We start from the raw sequence: 16,054 nt of genomic DNA on the forward strand, positions 1-16,054 counted from the left end.
GTTGTAAAATGACATACCGCGTTAAATTGGAATGCCTAGATTGAAATGAGTTTATATACCCATTTGCAACAATAACTTAATATCATACAAAGAAATCCAGGCTTCTTACCTCTATAGATTGAGGCTGGATAGTCCTAGTCTCTTGTTACAGTTTGAGCGGATGTAGTGCTCAAGGTTGAGAGTGTCGCAGAAATTAATCTCTGTTAGGTGAAGCTGGATACTTTTGATCTCTTGTTTCTAGACGAGCTGAAATATAGCTCTTAATTACCGGTATCGCTGGTATTAATCTGTTTAGAAAAGAGTCATACATAGACTCTGGTCATCATTAATTCTTAACTGTTTCTATTCCAAAAAACATTCTATTTAGCCTCTGAAAGATGAACATTTATATATTATTCATTTACTTTTCGCTACAGGGTATAATGAGATATAGGATATATTATTATCTCTATCAAAGCCATCAGTGTGTTAACTATCTTTGTGCCGATGTTCGTTATTAGAAGATGAATTGGGAAATTCTCCTCCCAGGCCCTCTGCACTGCACTGGCCTCTCACTTCATCTCTAAAACTCAGGACATCCTGTCCACACTCTCCTCCTATCACCTCCCTCCATCTCTTCCTGGCTCTTCCTCTGACCCTTCTGCAGCCACCCCTCCTCCCTCCTTCTCTGCCTTTCCCTTTCTTTCTGCTGACGAGGTTTCCAGATAAGTCCGATCTATGAAAGTCTTGTCTAAAAAGGTTTACCCCTGCTCCTCCAAAACTATCAAGGACCACATCGACTCCCTGGCTCCTGCCCTGGCTGACTTTTGCAACCACCCCTTCGCCTCTGGAGTCTTCCCATCCCCCCCTTAAGAACTCCCTTGTGCACCCTCTTCTTAAGAAACCCTCTTCCGACCCCGCCTGCCCGGCTAACTATCGCCCAATCTCCATCACTCCCTTCCTGGGCAAGCTCCTGGAGAAACTGGCCATCTCCCAGCTCAACCTCCATGCTGAATCTGTTTGTAGTCTTCATGACCATCAATCTGGCTTCAGAGCTGCCAGAAGCACGGAAACTGCTCTCCTGAACATCCGTGAGGACCTGCTCTATCAAGGACCACATCGACTGCCTGGCTCCTGCCCTGGCTGACTTTTGCAACCACCCCTTCGCCTCTGGAGTCTTCCCATCCCCCCCTTAAGCACTCCCTTGTGCACCCTCTTCTTAAGAAACCCTCTTCCGACCCCGCCTGCCCGGCTAACTATCGCCCAATCTCCATCACTCCCTTCCTGGGCAAGCTCCTGGAGAAACAGGCCATCTCCCAGCTCAACCTCCATGCTGAATCTGTTTGTAGTCTTCATGACCATCAATCTGGCTTCAGAGCTGCCAGAAGCATGGAAACTGCTCTCCTGAACATCCGTGAGGACCTGCTCTCGAACCTCGACTCCAACACTCCCTGTGTTCTCATTCTGCTCGATCTCTCTTCTGCCTTTGACACTGTCAACCATGCCATCCTGCTCAACCGTCTCCGTGATAACCTGGGTATCACTGGTCAGGCTCTGGCGTGGCTGACCTCTTTCCTTTCCAATCGACCCTCCCAGGTCCAACTGGGGTCCTTCCTCTCTGACATCTTCTTCTCTACCTGTGGTGTTCCCCAGGGATCTAATCTCTCTCCCTGGCTGTTCAACCAGTATCTGGCACTCCTTGCCCACCGCATCGCCACTCTCTGCCCTAACTTTCAGTGCTATGCAGACGATACCCAGCTCATTTTCAGGCTACCCTCGGCCTCCTCCTCTCCTTCCCTCATCTCCGACTGTCTGCTATCCAGGAATGGTGTGCCGCCAATGACCTATGCCTTAATGCCAGTAAGACTGAGATTCTACTCATCGGCACACCCACTCCCTCCTTCCCTGCAGCGCTCTGGCCAGCCTCTCTTGGCCCGCTTCCTGCTCCTACTTGCAAGGCAAAAAACCTTGGGCTCATCTTCGACTTCACACTCTCCTTCTCTCCTCATATATCTGACGTCTCTAAGAAGTCACACTACCAGCTGCACCTCCTCAGAGGTATTCTTCCCTTCCTCTCCTTCCCCCAGAAGCTCACGGTCTCCAGAGCCCTGGTTCTCTCGAAGCTGGACTACTGCAACAGCCTCTATCTTAATCTGCCTGCCTCCACTCTCCGCAACTCATCCAGAACAGGACTTCGAGACTTGTCCTTGGCCTCAAGCCCAGGGACCGTATCTCTCCAGGACTGAAATCTCTACACTGGCTCCCTGTGGCTGCGAGGATTAAGTTCAAAACCCTCTGCATTGTCCACAAGGCCTTCTGGGGCCTGGAGGCCTAAATACCTTCAACTCGCTCTTCCTAAATATCTTCCTTCCCGAGCCCTTCGCTCATCTGTCTCCAACTCCCTCAGGGTCAGCCGCTTCTCGAAGCAACGAGCTGGGGGTAGATCTCTCTCTCTCTGCGGCAGGGCCTCCCTGAAACTTGAGAACCCTCTTCGGTTCCGGAAGCACCTCAAAACCTTCCTCTTTGCTTCTGCTTTCTCTCTCCCTCTCCCCTTCTAAATTCTTCATTGAAACTGCACTGAACCTTCACCTGGGCCACTCTCACCGACCTCGGTCCTTGGCCCAGCAACTCTCCACTTGCACTGCCTCCCTGGCAACCCCTGCACTGCGGGACTGTCTCTGTATCCCTACAGCCCCCCCCCAGCACTTGTCTGCACTTACCTTGCACTTGCCACCAGCTGGCCCTATTTATTTATTTATTTTTTATTCTACTTACCCTGTTCAGCACTTCCCCCTCTCCCCTTCCCCTTTTTCCCTTCCCCCTACCCCTGCACTTGCGCGATCTGAATGACACCTGGCCTAGTAGGATCGTTGTCTGTCTTTCCCCTCTGTTCCCCCCTCCCTGCCTCGTCGCGCCTTGAAACACTTGTGTATAGGCGCGTTACAAATGCCATATCATATCTAAGTGCTGATTCTTCTTTCTGGTTTTTTGTCAACAGTTATTTCCCTGTCAATGCTTGAAGCTTCATTAACAGAAGAGTTCAAAACAGCAATACATCCAGTCTTAACACAACTAAAGATCACTCCTGAATAAAGTCCCATTACCACCCAGAGGACTGAAACATGTCGAGTTTACAGTCTAGAATAAATAATAGATTGTTTTTTAGAAATTAGAGATCATAAATGATTTAAATCAAGACCTAATAGGATTCTTTCTATAGGCCGATTTATGTACTGATGTGAGAAATCCATTTGCCGTTTTTCTATTTTTTATTTAATTGTGCATAAGTGTTTTGTCTTTATATGTAACGAGTATATATTTTTAGAGTGTTGTGATGTTGATAAAGAACAATAATTTTTTATATATGTTGCCATAGGAACCCTGGCCCTGGTTGTATCCCGATCCCCTCTGAGAATTGTGGCCCCGAAAGCGGCGACAATTGCTGTTGCCCCTCTGTCCCGTGGGTTTGTTCATGAGCTGGCCTAAAGATTTAAGAATGTCGTACTCGTCTTTAGCAGTTTTTAGTGCGTCTTCTACCGCCTTGCCAAAGAGCACATCTTTTTCCACTGGCATATTAATTGAGATGGCCTATGTTTCTGGCCTGAACCTGATTGGCGAAGCCATGCGTGTCTCTTAATGATAGTGCCCTCTGCGATGACTCTACCTGCGTTGTCTGCTGCGTCAAATTTTGACTTTAGGAGACGGGTAGACACCGCTATACCGCCTGCTGCCACCTGGGCTAATTGAGACTTAAGTGGCTCAGGTGCGAAGAGAGTAATGCTGAAACCTCCTCCCACTTGTGGCAGTTGTAACTTGCCTTAAGTGTAGCATTATTTGTGATGCGAGTCTGGTAGGCTGCAGAAGAGGCTCATTTCCTGCCCATTGCATAAATCATTTTGCTCTCCTTGTCCGGAGGAGCCTCAGAGGAAGCAAGGGGAGTGCCTGCTCTTTTCCATGTGGTGGTAACCACCAGAGTGCGGTTTTAACTGGCCTCTTATATAAAGGGGGTCAGAAGGTGCAGGTCTGAACATCTTTTCCACACGCGGGTTAATGGGCCGTGTGAGGTTTTGTGCCTCTAAAGAAGGTTGGATTCTGCGTTGCACAGACTTTAGTATTGGAATAAACTGGCCTACTGTTTTCTTATCTCCCAAGAATTGCTCAGCAAAGTCTATGTCTTCTACCACCTCTTGGGTGTCGAAACCCTGCCGACTTATGTATAAACAAAGATTCAGAAATACTCAGCTTGAAACCCTGCACCCTCTGTAATTCAGTAAGTGTATAAAACTCTTCACTCTGTCTCTACTTACTTACACACTCACCGTATAAACGACAGACTCCGAACCAACTTTGATCTGAAACATGGCTGCCCCTAGCACGTGCCCAGCATAGTACGCCTTGATCTCCAGCTCCTCATCCACCTGCAGAAGCAAACAAAGCTAATTTAGGTGCGTACTGTGTTCACTGATCACTCTGGCAGCACTGGTTTACTATGAATGCTTGTTCATTTATTTAAATCACCCCGATTACACTAAACGTTTTTCTTTTATAGTAAGGCTATGTCAAAAAGGGAGCCCAATTACATTTTGTGGACTGGTCTCAAGTGACAGACAAAGGCTAAAGAGATGAAAGAGTAAAGTAAAAACGAAAGTAAAAACTAAATACACACCAAGCATATCAAACTTAAGGGGTTCCCATGAGCTTTCACTGGCTCGCATAGTGGTAGATGTGGTTCAGCAACTCTTTGGAAACCAAGGAGTGGTAAGGACACAGTATAACATGCAGAAAATATACAATAAAAGATTAACCACACATAGCAGATCAACTTTAAAAGGAAGAGGCTTTTTAGCGTTTGGAGGTCAGGACTGTATCATTTAGGATCACAGATGTCTAGCAGATGCAGAATCTGGTGCTCAGCAACCTGGGGGCCCCATGAAAATCAGAATCCCCCTGGCTGTCATAGGATGAATTTGGCATTGGAAAAGTAACTGTAGTCCCATAATGACGATCAATAACTTCCATAACAACGTTTTAAAGAGAAGAAAAAAAAAAAAAAAGAAAAAGAAAAAGGATGGTGCGGTGCCGGTTCTGTGTAGGTGAAGGAAACCGGCATTGCAGAAGGGTGAACCGGTGTGGTAATGGGCGGCACACAAGGCAGTGTGCCATCAACAGGTAAGTAGGGGGTGAATGATTTCACAGAGGAGCCGAATTCGGTATTTTGGCACTCAGTCAAATCACGGATATCCACCCCCATATAACACCACACTACAAGGTCTATTAGGACCCAAAGGAGTGCAAGGCTGCTAAAGTACGGGGGAGCATATAGGTGCTGTTATGTTATTTGGCATTTATATAGCGCTCTATATATCATTGGTAGGACCTCAAAGTGCTTGTGGGTTGAACGCCCTCGGGGATCGTAGTCCAGGTCAGTCGAGTGAAAAGGGAACCATAGGGTGCTTGTGTGCACTCAATATGTGAGCAGCTGATGCGATAGCCTGTTGGTAGTTGCATCCTAACATTAGCTGTGGTGGTATTGAGAGATCAGTTGAATGTGTACAGTCTGGAGGTTGGTCTCCGAGACTGGATTCTGGCGACGTTAGGCCTGTGTGGGACGCTTGTGTGTGCAGCTAGGCCGATTATTTGTGGGGTATAGCTGCATTCTAGCAGGATGTTGAGGTGTTCATGGAGTATTGTTCGTATGTGAGCAGCTAGGCCGAATTGTTTGAGGGGTGTAGCTGCGCTCTATGTTGTATTGCTGTAGAGTAGAGTGAGCAGTAGAGTGTGAGCATATTGGTAGGAGAGGTGAGGGACTGGAGTGGATTTTTTTTTTTATTTAAATACTTACAAGCCTACTGTTCCGGATAACATTTAAGCATTTCGGGATAGCTGTGCTCAGAGGTGATGGCACAGGAGGCAGTTAGGCATGTGTAGTAGACTCAGGAAGCGGATACTCAGCAGTCATTCCCGGCGCTTGCAGGACGCTAAGGTTGTCATCTATGGTAACCAGTTCCTGTTTCTGTCTTGGTGACTTATTAGTTGCTTTCAGTGGTGTAATTGCTCGGTATCGCCTCGAACATTTGTCTGCAGGTTGCAAGGTGTCAGCAGCCCTAGGTAGTCTTAATCGGGTTTATGGAAAGAGCAGGTTTTTAGAGCTTTGCGGAAGGCCATGTAGTCTTGGGTGTGTCGAATGTGTGGAGGGAGAGAGTTCCACAGAGTTGGAGCCAAGGTTGAGAAGGCGGATCCTCCCATCCTGGCTGAATTGGAGGTTGGAATCACGAATAAGAGGGCAGTGCTTGATCTTAGGGTGCGTGATGGGATGTAGGGTTTTATCTTCTCTTGTAGATACGTTGGTTACGGTCTTGTGCACTGCTCAGTGGGTAATGCATAGGGTTTTGGAGGAGGCCTTTCGTCTGACAGAGAGCCAGTGGAGGGTGCGAACAGTGGGAGAGATTGGTGTCCCAGGGCGAGAAGGAGTTTGGCGGCAGCGTTTTGGGCTCTTTGGAGTTTGTTAAGTTGGTATGCCGGTGCTCTCAGGTATAAGGAGTTGGCATAGTCCAATCTTGACATAACAATAGATATTACAGAGGCGAGCCTGTTGGGATAGGTGAGGTAAGGGAAAATGCATCTAAGGAGTTTGAGGTGGTAGTGACAGGATTTTGATAGATTATTTATCTGACTGGAGAGGGTTAGGCTAGAGCCCATAGTGCAGCCAAGGTTTTTGACTATTTTGGAGGGTGGGGCGGCCCTGGGAGTGGTTGCGGGAGAAGGGCAGTATTGCCACACACCATGATTTCAGTTTTGCCTGGGTTCAGAAGGAGGTGTTTTTTTGTCATCCATCGGTCAATGTCACTGAGTCAAGCTTCAAGGTCGGGATGTGGGTGGTTGGTTGTTTTGGGAATTTATAGGATAATTTAGGTGTCGTTGGCGTAGTTGTAACAGGAGAGGTTGATGAGTCCTGGTGGAGAGGTCAGATGGAGGTTGAAAAGGAGAGCAGAGAGGCAGGTGCCTTGGCGTACTCCAGTATTCACAAGTCGAGCGGTTGAGACAAAAGGGGAGAGGAAGGCGATTTGTTTCCTGTTGCTGAGGAAGGAGGCAATCCTTTTGAGGCCCGAGCCACGGATGCTTAGGGAGTGGAGGCGGTCAAGGACAATTGAGTGGTTAACAGTGTCAAACGCTGCTGACAGATCAACTAGAATCAGATCTGCGCAACCTTCAGAGGTTGCAGTGACCTTGAGACCATCCCAGATCGAGATCAGAGTGGTTTCTGTTCCATGGTGCTGTCTAAAGCCCGATTGTACGGGGTCGAGTAGTTTGTTGGATTCTACGAAGCAGTTGAGCTGGGAATATGCAGCCTGGTCAATTTGTTTCGTGAGAAATCTGGTGTTGGATATCGATCTGTAATTCGTTGGGTCGAGGGATGCCTTTTTAGAAGCCCTTTGACATGGACTATTTTAAAGGCTTCAGGAAAGGGGCGGGAGTCGTTTAGTATGGACCTTGCATGTTCTCCTGCGCAAGTAGAGGAGAATATTTCTTTCAGAAGAGAGGTGGGGCAGGGGTCGAGGAGGGATCCGGAGGGTCTGCTGCCGGATAGTAGACCTAGGAACTCGTCTCTCGAGATGGGTTGGAAGGAGTCAAAGGTTGGCATTGTGGTCGTCGGGGCAACAGGATTGGGGGTAGATGTAGGGCAGGGGGTGAGGGTGGAGAGTTTGGCGTTAAGGGTTGCCATCCTGTAAGTGCAGTGTCATAGAAATGTAGCGAGAGGGAGTCACAGAGTGTTCGCGAGGGGGTGGGTTGGGCAGAGGTGCAAGTAGGTTTCACTAATTTAGAGATGATCTTGTGGAGTTCTTTGCTGCTACTGAAACAGTTCAGAATTTGTTTATTGTAATAGGCCTTTTGGATCTCGATGTTGGAGGGCGAACATAGATCTGCTGAGATCAATTTTAGATGCTTGCCATTTGCGCTCAAGACAGGTATTTTGACTTTTGAAAGTCTTCAGGTGGGGTGTGAACCATTTGGGGGACGGTCCTTTGCGTGAGGCTGCGGGGCATGTGGGGGGTGAGAGGGATTAGCAATTCTTTAAGCCAGGAGTCAAAGGATTCAATGTTTAAGGATCTACCACAGGTCAGTGTCGCCGGGGGACAGAGTCGCAGGGCTTCAGCTAGGTCGGGGGGTACCTCGACTTTGTTCCAGTATTTTTTATCAGAAGTGGTGGGGTGGTGGGTGCTGTGGGAGGAGGGGGTGGCGTGTGGATAGAGAAAGGGATGGCAGAGTGGTCTGTCCAGATATGGTTTGGGACTGGATGTAGAGACGAGGTCATGGGAGCTGAAGATCGCATCAAGGGTGCGACAACCTGAGTGAGTTGGACCAGTGGTATGTCGGGAGAGGTTGAGTGCATTATGACTGCCTACCAGAGGTTGGGTCATGGGGTTGTTGGGCATGTTGAATCAGATATTGAAATCTCCCAATAGTGTAAGAGCAGGGTTATTTACCGGAATGGTAGCTATAGAGTCACAGAGATTGTTGGCAAAATGTCTGTCATATCCAGGGGGTCTGTATAGGAGTAGGAAGGTGTGAATGAGTGTTGATGGTAGTGAGAGTTTTACTAAAAGGGATTCACAGGTAGCGTTGCAAATCTGGGTTTCGACCAGTGAGACGGGGAAATGAGGTTTGTAGAGTATTGCTACTATGCCACCTCTGAAGGACTGTTGTGGGCGATAAGCGAGTAGCCAGGTGGGAAGGCCTTGTGCGCAACTGGTGCAAAGTCGTCAGAGAACCAGGTTTCAGCGATAAAAAGTAGGATGGGATTGTCAGAGGATAGGAGGGAAAAGGTGCTGTGTCTGTTTCTTGCTACTGATTGGGCATTGAAAAGGATGCATTTGACTTCAGGAGGGGAGGTGATTTTCATGACGCTCTTCGCTGAGAGAGCTAGGTGGACATGGGTGCCTGTTAGGCAGAATTACATGCAGTACCCTTTGGGAACACTACACACAATTAAGACTAAAGGTGTAAGCACAATCTCACCCCTTGGTATAAGTCTGTACCACACAGTATGTTGGTAGCAGGGCTGAGCAGCCAGGCTTATCTCAATAGGGATGTGAGCAGTACCAGTTATTACACAAAGGACTTTCAATCACAGTGATTCAAACAAACACTTACTCAAGGTTTCTTGGTAAAGAAAACAATATTAATTTATTTACACACTTAGTTAGAAAACATTACATTAGACTAAGCAGCTCAATATCATATTATAATACACTCCAGTACTAGACCCATACATATCTGAACAAGTTAGGCTCCACTGAGGTGGGAGCAAAATGACACTGCAGTATTTAAAAATGGGTGTAAAAAGACATAGGTTATAAAGATCAAGTACAAATACTTTCTTTAGATAAGGCAAAAAGTTCAGTTCAATTCAATAGACCTAGGCCAAAGTCAATGGTTAAGTGTCTTGGATAGGAATGTACAGTTCTGGTAGTAAACGGTTAAGTCTTTGCCACATTTTTTAGAAGTAGTTTGCAGGTAAATAAGTTAGATGTCGGTTTAGGAGCGAACACGACTGCAAAGTTGGGAAAGTTGTACGAACTTTCACTACGGCAAAGAGGAATTCTCTACCATGTTGCACAGTACCTTGTTCAAGAAAAAGCAGCAGCAGTAGTGGTTTTCCTGGCAGGACCGGCAGATCTCACCGTTTTGGCCCTCAGTCGTGGGGACAAGAGGGAGGACTTCGGGAGGCTTCTGCACATGATGATTCCGGATCCACAAGCTTGGCAAATTTGTCGGTTTAAGGTGCGAGTGCCTTAAAGACCATCTGGTTTCCTACTCACTGGCTATCCGGTTTTCATCAGCACTCTGAAGAAAATTCGACCAGTATGGAGACAGTGTCCAGCCAGCTTACGAGAGGTTGTTCCCACCAGCTCAAGGAAAGGAGTGTTCCTTTCAGGGGCTTCTCTGTCGAGGGAGTTTCAGGAGATTTCAGACCTGCAGCAGGGCTTCACTGGGCAAATTAACGGTCCAGGAGTTGCAGCGCTCGTCTTCCTTCAGTTCGACACAACAAAAGATGATGCCTATGGAGTTGTCTAAAACTCCTTATACAATGAACACAAAAGTAAAACATATCAAAATACATGAAAAAGGGGGAAAAAAGGCTCACACTCTTTCCAGGTAAGAATTAAAGTCTTAGAAATCCAGCAAAGTTGCTGGGGGTCACAAAAGATAAGGGAAATTAGCACATATATGAGAATTCTCCCTAACACTCGCCCCCCCCCCCCAGACTAAGGGACAGGAGGATTTAATTCACTCCTATATGAATCTCCTTACTCCAGTCAGTCAAACATCCTGGAGAGACCATCAGCATTTTGGTTGTTACACCCTGACCTGTGTTCAATGGGGAAATCAAACCCTTGCAGGCTGATTGACCATCTCAGTAGTTTAGGATGTTCCCCTTTCATTTGCATCAATCATCTCAAGGGTTGGTGGTTAGTCTGCATCACAAACGTAGATCCATACAAGTATGGTCTAAACTTCTTCAGTGACCACACAATAGCAAAACATTCCCTTTCAATGGTTGCCCACCTTGTTTCTGGTTCCTTCAGCCTCCTGCTGATGAAGCAAATGGGGTGCTCCCTACCTTTCCAGCTGACTCAGAACTGCACCTATAACTGTATTGGAAGCATCGGTTTGCACAATGAAGGTTTGGTTTTAGTCAGGAGCTCTTAGGACTGGGGCTAGACAAAGGGCTTTCTTTAGGCCTTCAAATGCTTGAGTTCACTCCTCATTCCAGCTGACCTTTTTAGGAAAGTTGGGTGAGGAGACTCCATTCAAGGGAGAAGCTATGATCCCATAGTTCTCTATGAAGTTCCTATAGTAACTAGTGAGGCCTAGGAAGGCTCTCACTTGGGTTTGAGTAGTAGGGGCGGCCCAGTCTTGTACAGCTTGTACCTTGCTAGGCAATGGCCTTATTTCACCTCCTCCTAACTCATGTCTAAGGTAGACCACTTTACTCTGACCAATTTGACACTTACTTGTCTGTATGGTCAGATGGGCCTCAAGAGCCTGCAAAATATATCCTAAGTGGTCAACATGTTCTTTCCAAGTAGGCGGAACACTGCAAAGTCATCCAAGCATGTCATGCAGAAGTCCTCCATCTCATTTGGAACCTGATTAACCATTCTTTGGAAGGTTGCAGGTGCATTCTTTAGTCCAAAGGGCACTACCTTAAACTGGTAGAGGCGTGAGGGGTTGAGAATGCAGTTCTCCTTGGCATGTTGTGTCAGTGGTATTTGCCAATAGCCTGAATTCAGATCAAATGTACTGAGGTACTTGGCTGAACCAAGCATGTCCATCAGTTCATCTGTCCTTGGTAAAGGATGGGCATCAGTCTTGGTGACTGCATTTAGAGCACTATAGTCCACACAGAATCTCAACTCTTTGGATCCTGCCTTTGGTACTAGTACAACTGGACTAGACCATGGACTCGTAGATGGCTCTATTACCCCGAGATCAAGCATCTTCTTAACCTCTTCCTTTATGTGGGTTCTTATGTGGTCTGACATTTTGTAACCTCTGTTCTTGACAGGGAAACAGTCCCTAGTGAGAATATCATGTTGGCCCCAAAGGGTCAAGCCTGGTGTCAGTGAAAACAGGGATGCAAACTAATTGAACAGAAACTTGCACGCCTCCTGTTGTTCCAGTGTCAGATTAGAAGAGAGATTGACTCCTATTTTCTCATCTAAAGGCTGTCCTCCGAGTAGGTCAGGTAGAGGTTCACTCTCCTCCTCTTGAGCTGAAACTAGGAGCAAAGCTCCCACTTCTGGTCTTGAGACACAAGTTTTTAGAGGTTGGTGTGAAAGACTCTGGGAGCCTCCTTAGGATTGCCCAAGTCCACCAGATAGTTGACCTCTCCAAGTTTTCCAACAACCTTGAAGGGTCCTATCCACTTGTCCTGTAAGGCCCCCCTGCCTTGTACCATAACTCAAACTTGCTGGTCTTGAATAAATTCAACCATGTAGGCCTTCTGGTCATGCCAATGCTTCACCAGAGCCTGACCTGCTTTTAAGTTATCTGATGCTTCTGCCATCATGTGTGATATTCTCCTCCGGAGACCTATCACATAGTCAGTGACTCTCCCTGGCTTGGGGGAAGGAGCACTCTCCAACCCCTCCTTAATTAGGGCCAATGGACCTCTAACTGGATGGCCATAGAGAAGCTCAAAGGGACTAAATCCAACTCAATCCTGAGGGACTTCTCTATATGCAAATAGAAGGCATGGCAGTAGAAAGTCCCACTTTCTTCTAAGGGGTTCCTCTAAAGCACATATAATGCTTTTCATTGTTCTGTTGAACCTCTCTACCAATCCATTTGTCGGAGGATGGTAGGCTGTTGAGATATTGTAAGACACTCCACAGTTAATTCACAAGGCTTGCATGTAGTGGGACATAAAATTGGATCTCCTGTCGGAGATGACTTCCTTAGGAAAACCTACCCTGGTGAAAATACCAAGTAGGGCCTTAGCCACAGCCCGAGCTGTAACTGTCCTCATGGGTATTGCTTCAGGGTATCTAGTAGCATGGTCTACTACAAGGATAAACCTGTTGCCTGAAGAAGTTGGAGGGTCTAAGGGACCAACAATGTCGATTCCTACCCTCTCAAAAGGGACTCCAACCACTGGGAGAGGCATCAAGGGTGCCACATTCTTGGCTCCACACTTGCCAGAGACCTGACAAGTGTGACAGCTCTAACAGAATATATCTACATCAGACCCCAACTTAGGCCAGTAGAAATACAGAGAAATCCTTTCCTTGGTCTTCTTGAAACTCAAGTGACCAGCTAAAGGAATCTCATGGGCTAACTGTAGGAACTGGTGTCTAGATTCTAGAGGCACTACAAGTCTTTTGTAGTGCCATAGGCTAGACTCAGTCGGTTCACTGTAGAAGAGGCCATCTTCCCAGTACAACCTATGCTTCCCTGGCTCTTGCCCATCAAGCTGGGAAGTTGCCTGTTGGCGAAGGCATTCAAGAGCAGGACACTCCTTGACCTCTGATGGGGTCTGCCCTACAGGGTCCACCTTCTGCCAGTAAAGACTGGAGCTCAGGATGGTCTGAAGGATCCAGATCTCCAACAAGGGGAAGGTATTCTTCCAGCTCCGATTACTCAGCAGCTGATTCAACCAGTCCTGGTTGTACCTCACACTCAGCCTCAGCTGGTGGAGGAGTCACAGGTGTGACTTTGGACAGTCCTCTCGGGATGCCCTTGTAGGTAGCACACAAGTGCTTTCTGGGTTTTTCCTGGAGGCTTTAGGTTTCCCCTTTTCCTCCTTCTTAGAAATAGCAGTCAGTAAGTCATGTGGACTGGGGGTTATAGCTTCTTCTATAATCTCCCCTAGAGAGTTTTTCAAAGTGCTCTCTCTGGCCTTCCTTTTCTGCTCCATTTTCCTTTTGCTGGGAGGCCTGGGGGTGCTTGATACAACTCCAAGAGTCTTTAAGTCATTCCCCAACAGACCTCTCCCAGTTACTTCACTCTGCACACTAACAGGTATTTTGACAGTCATGTAATTGCACTGGATGAGAGCTGGCAACTGTGGAAGCATTTGGACAGGGACTCCAGCAAGCTTAGTAAGGTATTTGGCTGCCTTAGCAACATCTTCTGCCTTGAAACAAAATTAATCTACTACTGTAATGCTGGCCCCAGTGTCTCTGATGGCAGGGGTCTCCTGACCTTTCACAAGAACACTGTCTTTGAAATACTCTTTAGTATTGTCTGGGATGGAATTCTACACATATAAATGTGGTTGTTCCCACAGACCCAGGGATACTAAAGAAACACTGGCTGTGACCATCATGGGTTCCTCACCCAGTAGGTGAATGTTTCCACTTGCCATGGGTACTTAATCCACTTGGGAAAAGGCTAAAGAGACAGTGTGGACCACTGAAGTTTTACCCTTACATCTGGGATCCCCTTTCACATGGTCAGTTGACCCACAAATAAAATATTTTCCAAATGTCTTTACAAATGGGGGTTTCTGCTGACCTCCCTCTGGTTTGGCACCAGAGGTTTCACTAGCCTGATTCGGTTTCCCATGGGGCTTTCCCTTGCTATGTTTGTGGCCCTCTTTTGGATGGGAGGTATTGGAATTCTCTTTGTTATCTTTCTTGTGCTGTTTTCCCTCATCCTTCTTCTGAGTTGCCCCGGAATCCTTGTGAGTAGCCCTGTTGGCAACCCACAAGTCAGCAGCCTTTGCTAACGTCTTTGGATGAATTTCCTTGGAATCACCCAAGTGCTTTCTGAGCTCAGGGGAGCAGGCATCACAGATAGACTCCAACATAAACAGATTTCTCATACCTTCATAAGTGCCAACTCTGTAACCCTTAATCCAAACATCTAAGTTTTTCAAACATTCACACACCCAGGTAGCCCAAGGGGTACCATCATGCTGGGCTCTGGAACATTATCATCCTCATTATCAATTTCCACATTTGCTGTAGGAGTAGGTGTAGCAGACCTACTTCTAAGACTTTGATATTCCAACAATCTTTCCATTAAAACATCTTTCTTGCCTTTAACCGGGAGGTTTCTAGATTTACACATTTCTTTAAGTTTATCAACTGTTAAAATGACTAGAGCTTCCGGTCTGTAGTTATCCATATAAGGCATGATAAAACAATTGCTTTTCTAGTGGTGCTTAGCCTTGTGAAGGTTGTTTGAACAAAAGTAAGAGCAGCACTCTTAATGCAATATCTCTACTTTATCCTCACTGCTTGCCATCAGTGTTAGGCAGAATTACATGCAAAAAAAGACATAGGTTATAAGAATCAAGTACAAATACTTTCTTTAGATAAGGCAAAGAGTTCAGTTCACGGTTAGAGGCAGTCCAATTCAATAGGCCTGGGCCAAAGTCAATGGTTCAGTTTCTTGGATAGGACAGTACAGTTCTGGTAGTAAACGGTTAAGTCTTTGCCAAAGTTTTTAGAAGTAGTTTGCAAGTAAAAGAGTTCGAGGTCCATTTAGGAGCAAACAAAACTCCAAAGTTGTGAAAGTTGTACGAACTTCCGCGATAAAGAAGAAGAATTCTCTACCGCGTTGCACAGTACCTTGTTCAATGAAGAAAAAGCAGCAGTAGTAGTAGTGGTTTTCCTGGCAGGACCGGCAGATCTCACTGTTCCTGGGCCTCAGTCGTGGGGACAAGAGGGAGGACGTCGGGAGGCTTCTGCACTGCACGATTCCGGATGCACAAGCTTGGCAAATTTGTCGGTTTAAGGTGCTAGTGCCTTAAAGACCATGTGGTTTCCTTCTCACTGGCTATCCGGTTTTCATCAGCACTCAAAATACGACCAGTATAGAGACGGTGTCCAGACAGCTTACGAGAGGTTGTTCCCACCAGCTCAAGGGAAGAAGTCGTCCTTTCAGGGGCTTCTCTGTTGAGGGAGTTTCAGGCGATTCGGACCTGCAGCAGGGGTTCACCGGGCAAACCAACGGACAAGGAGTTGCAGCAGCCTTCTTCCTTCAGCTCGGTTTCTGTTCTTTCGTTCCAGTGGTAGACTCTGCCTTCCAAGTCCCAAAGACCTGCTATTTAAACAGTTTGCTCCCATTCTATCCAGCCTAGCTGCCACTCACCCAGCAGGGTGGCTGTCCTTGCCGGACAGTCAGCCAGCCTATCACGCCAGAGTGCATTTGGGTCGCCTCAGAGACTAAGCACAGGGAGTTTCGGGCACCTCCCTCTCTTCCTGCCCACCCCAGACACTCAGGCCCCAGAGGCGGTCTTCAGCACTGAAGCCCGCCAAAGGCAATGGAACAAAGGGACCAAACCTGGTTTGGCCCGCAGAGACGAACACAAGAACCGATCAAAAAAGAAATGACGAAAAAAGTCGATCAGAACCTGTTTTTAAAGTTGGTGCTCAGACTCTTGAAAAACATGGCTCCGGTGTATTTCAGCTACTGCAGTGCTTAAATGGGTTGCGGTCGCGGAAATCATGGTAATACCACTGCCACCAGCCATTCTGAGAGGAAAGGGTAGCATTTGGATGCTTCATGAGTTTTCTAGACTGGGGAATACTATGTATTCCCTCCAGCACTTCTGCTGTAA

At 47.0% G+C, this 16,054-nt stretch overlaps 1 protein-coding gene across 2 annotated transcripts in view; it reads right to left on the reverse strand.

Moving 5' to 3' along the window:
- The window catches only part of INTS11 (integrator complex subunit 11), a 717,472-nt gene that overhangs the window by 609,122 nt on the left and 92,296 nt on the right, over positions 1-16,054 (reverse strand). For both annotated transcript variants that reach the window (XM_069610104.1, XM_069610105.1), the window contains exon 6: positions 4,299-4,397. In XM_069610104.1, coding sequence (XP_069466205.1) covers positions 4,299-4,397 — 99 coding nt within the window. The remainder of the gene's footprint in view (positions 1-4,298; positions 4,398-16,054) is intronic.

This window comes from Ambystoma mexicanum, chromosome 8 (assembly GCF_040938575.1).
Source record: "Ambystoma mexicanum isolate Mex_15411 chromosome 8, UKY_AmexF1_1, whole genome shotgun sequence".
Classification (NCBI taxonomy): Eukaryota; Metazoa; Chordata; class Amphibia; order Caudata; family Ambystomatidae; genus Ambystoma; species Ambystoma mexicanum.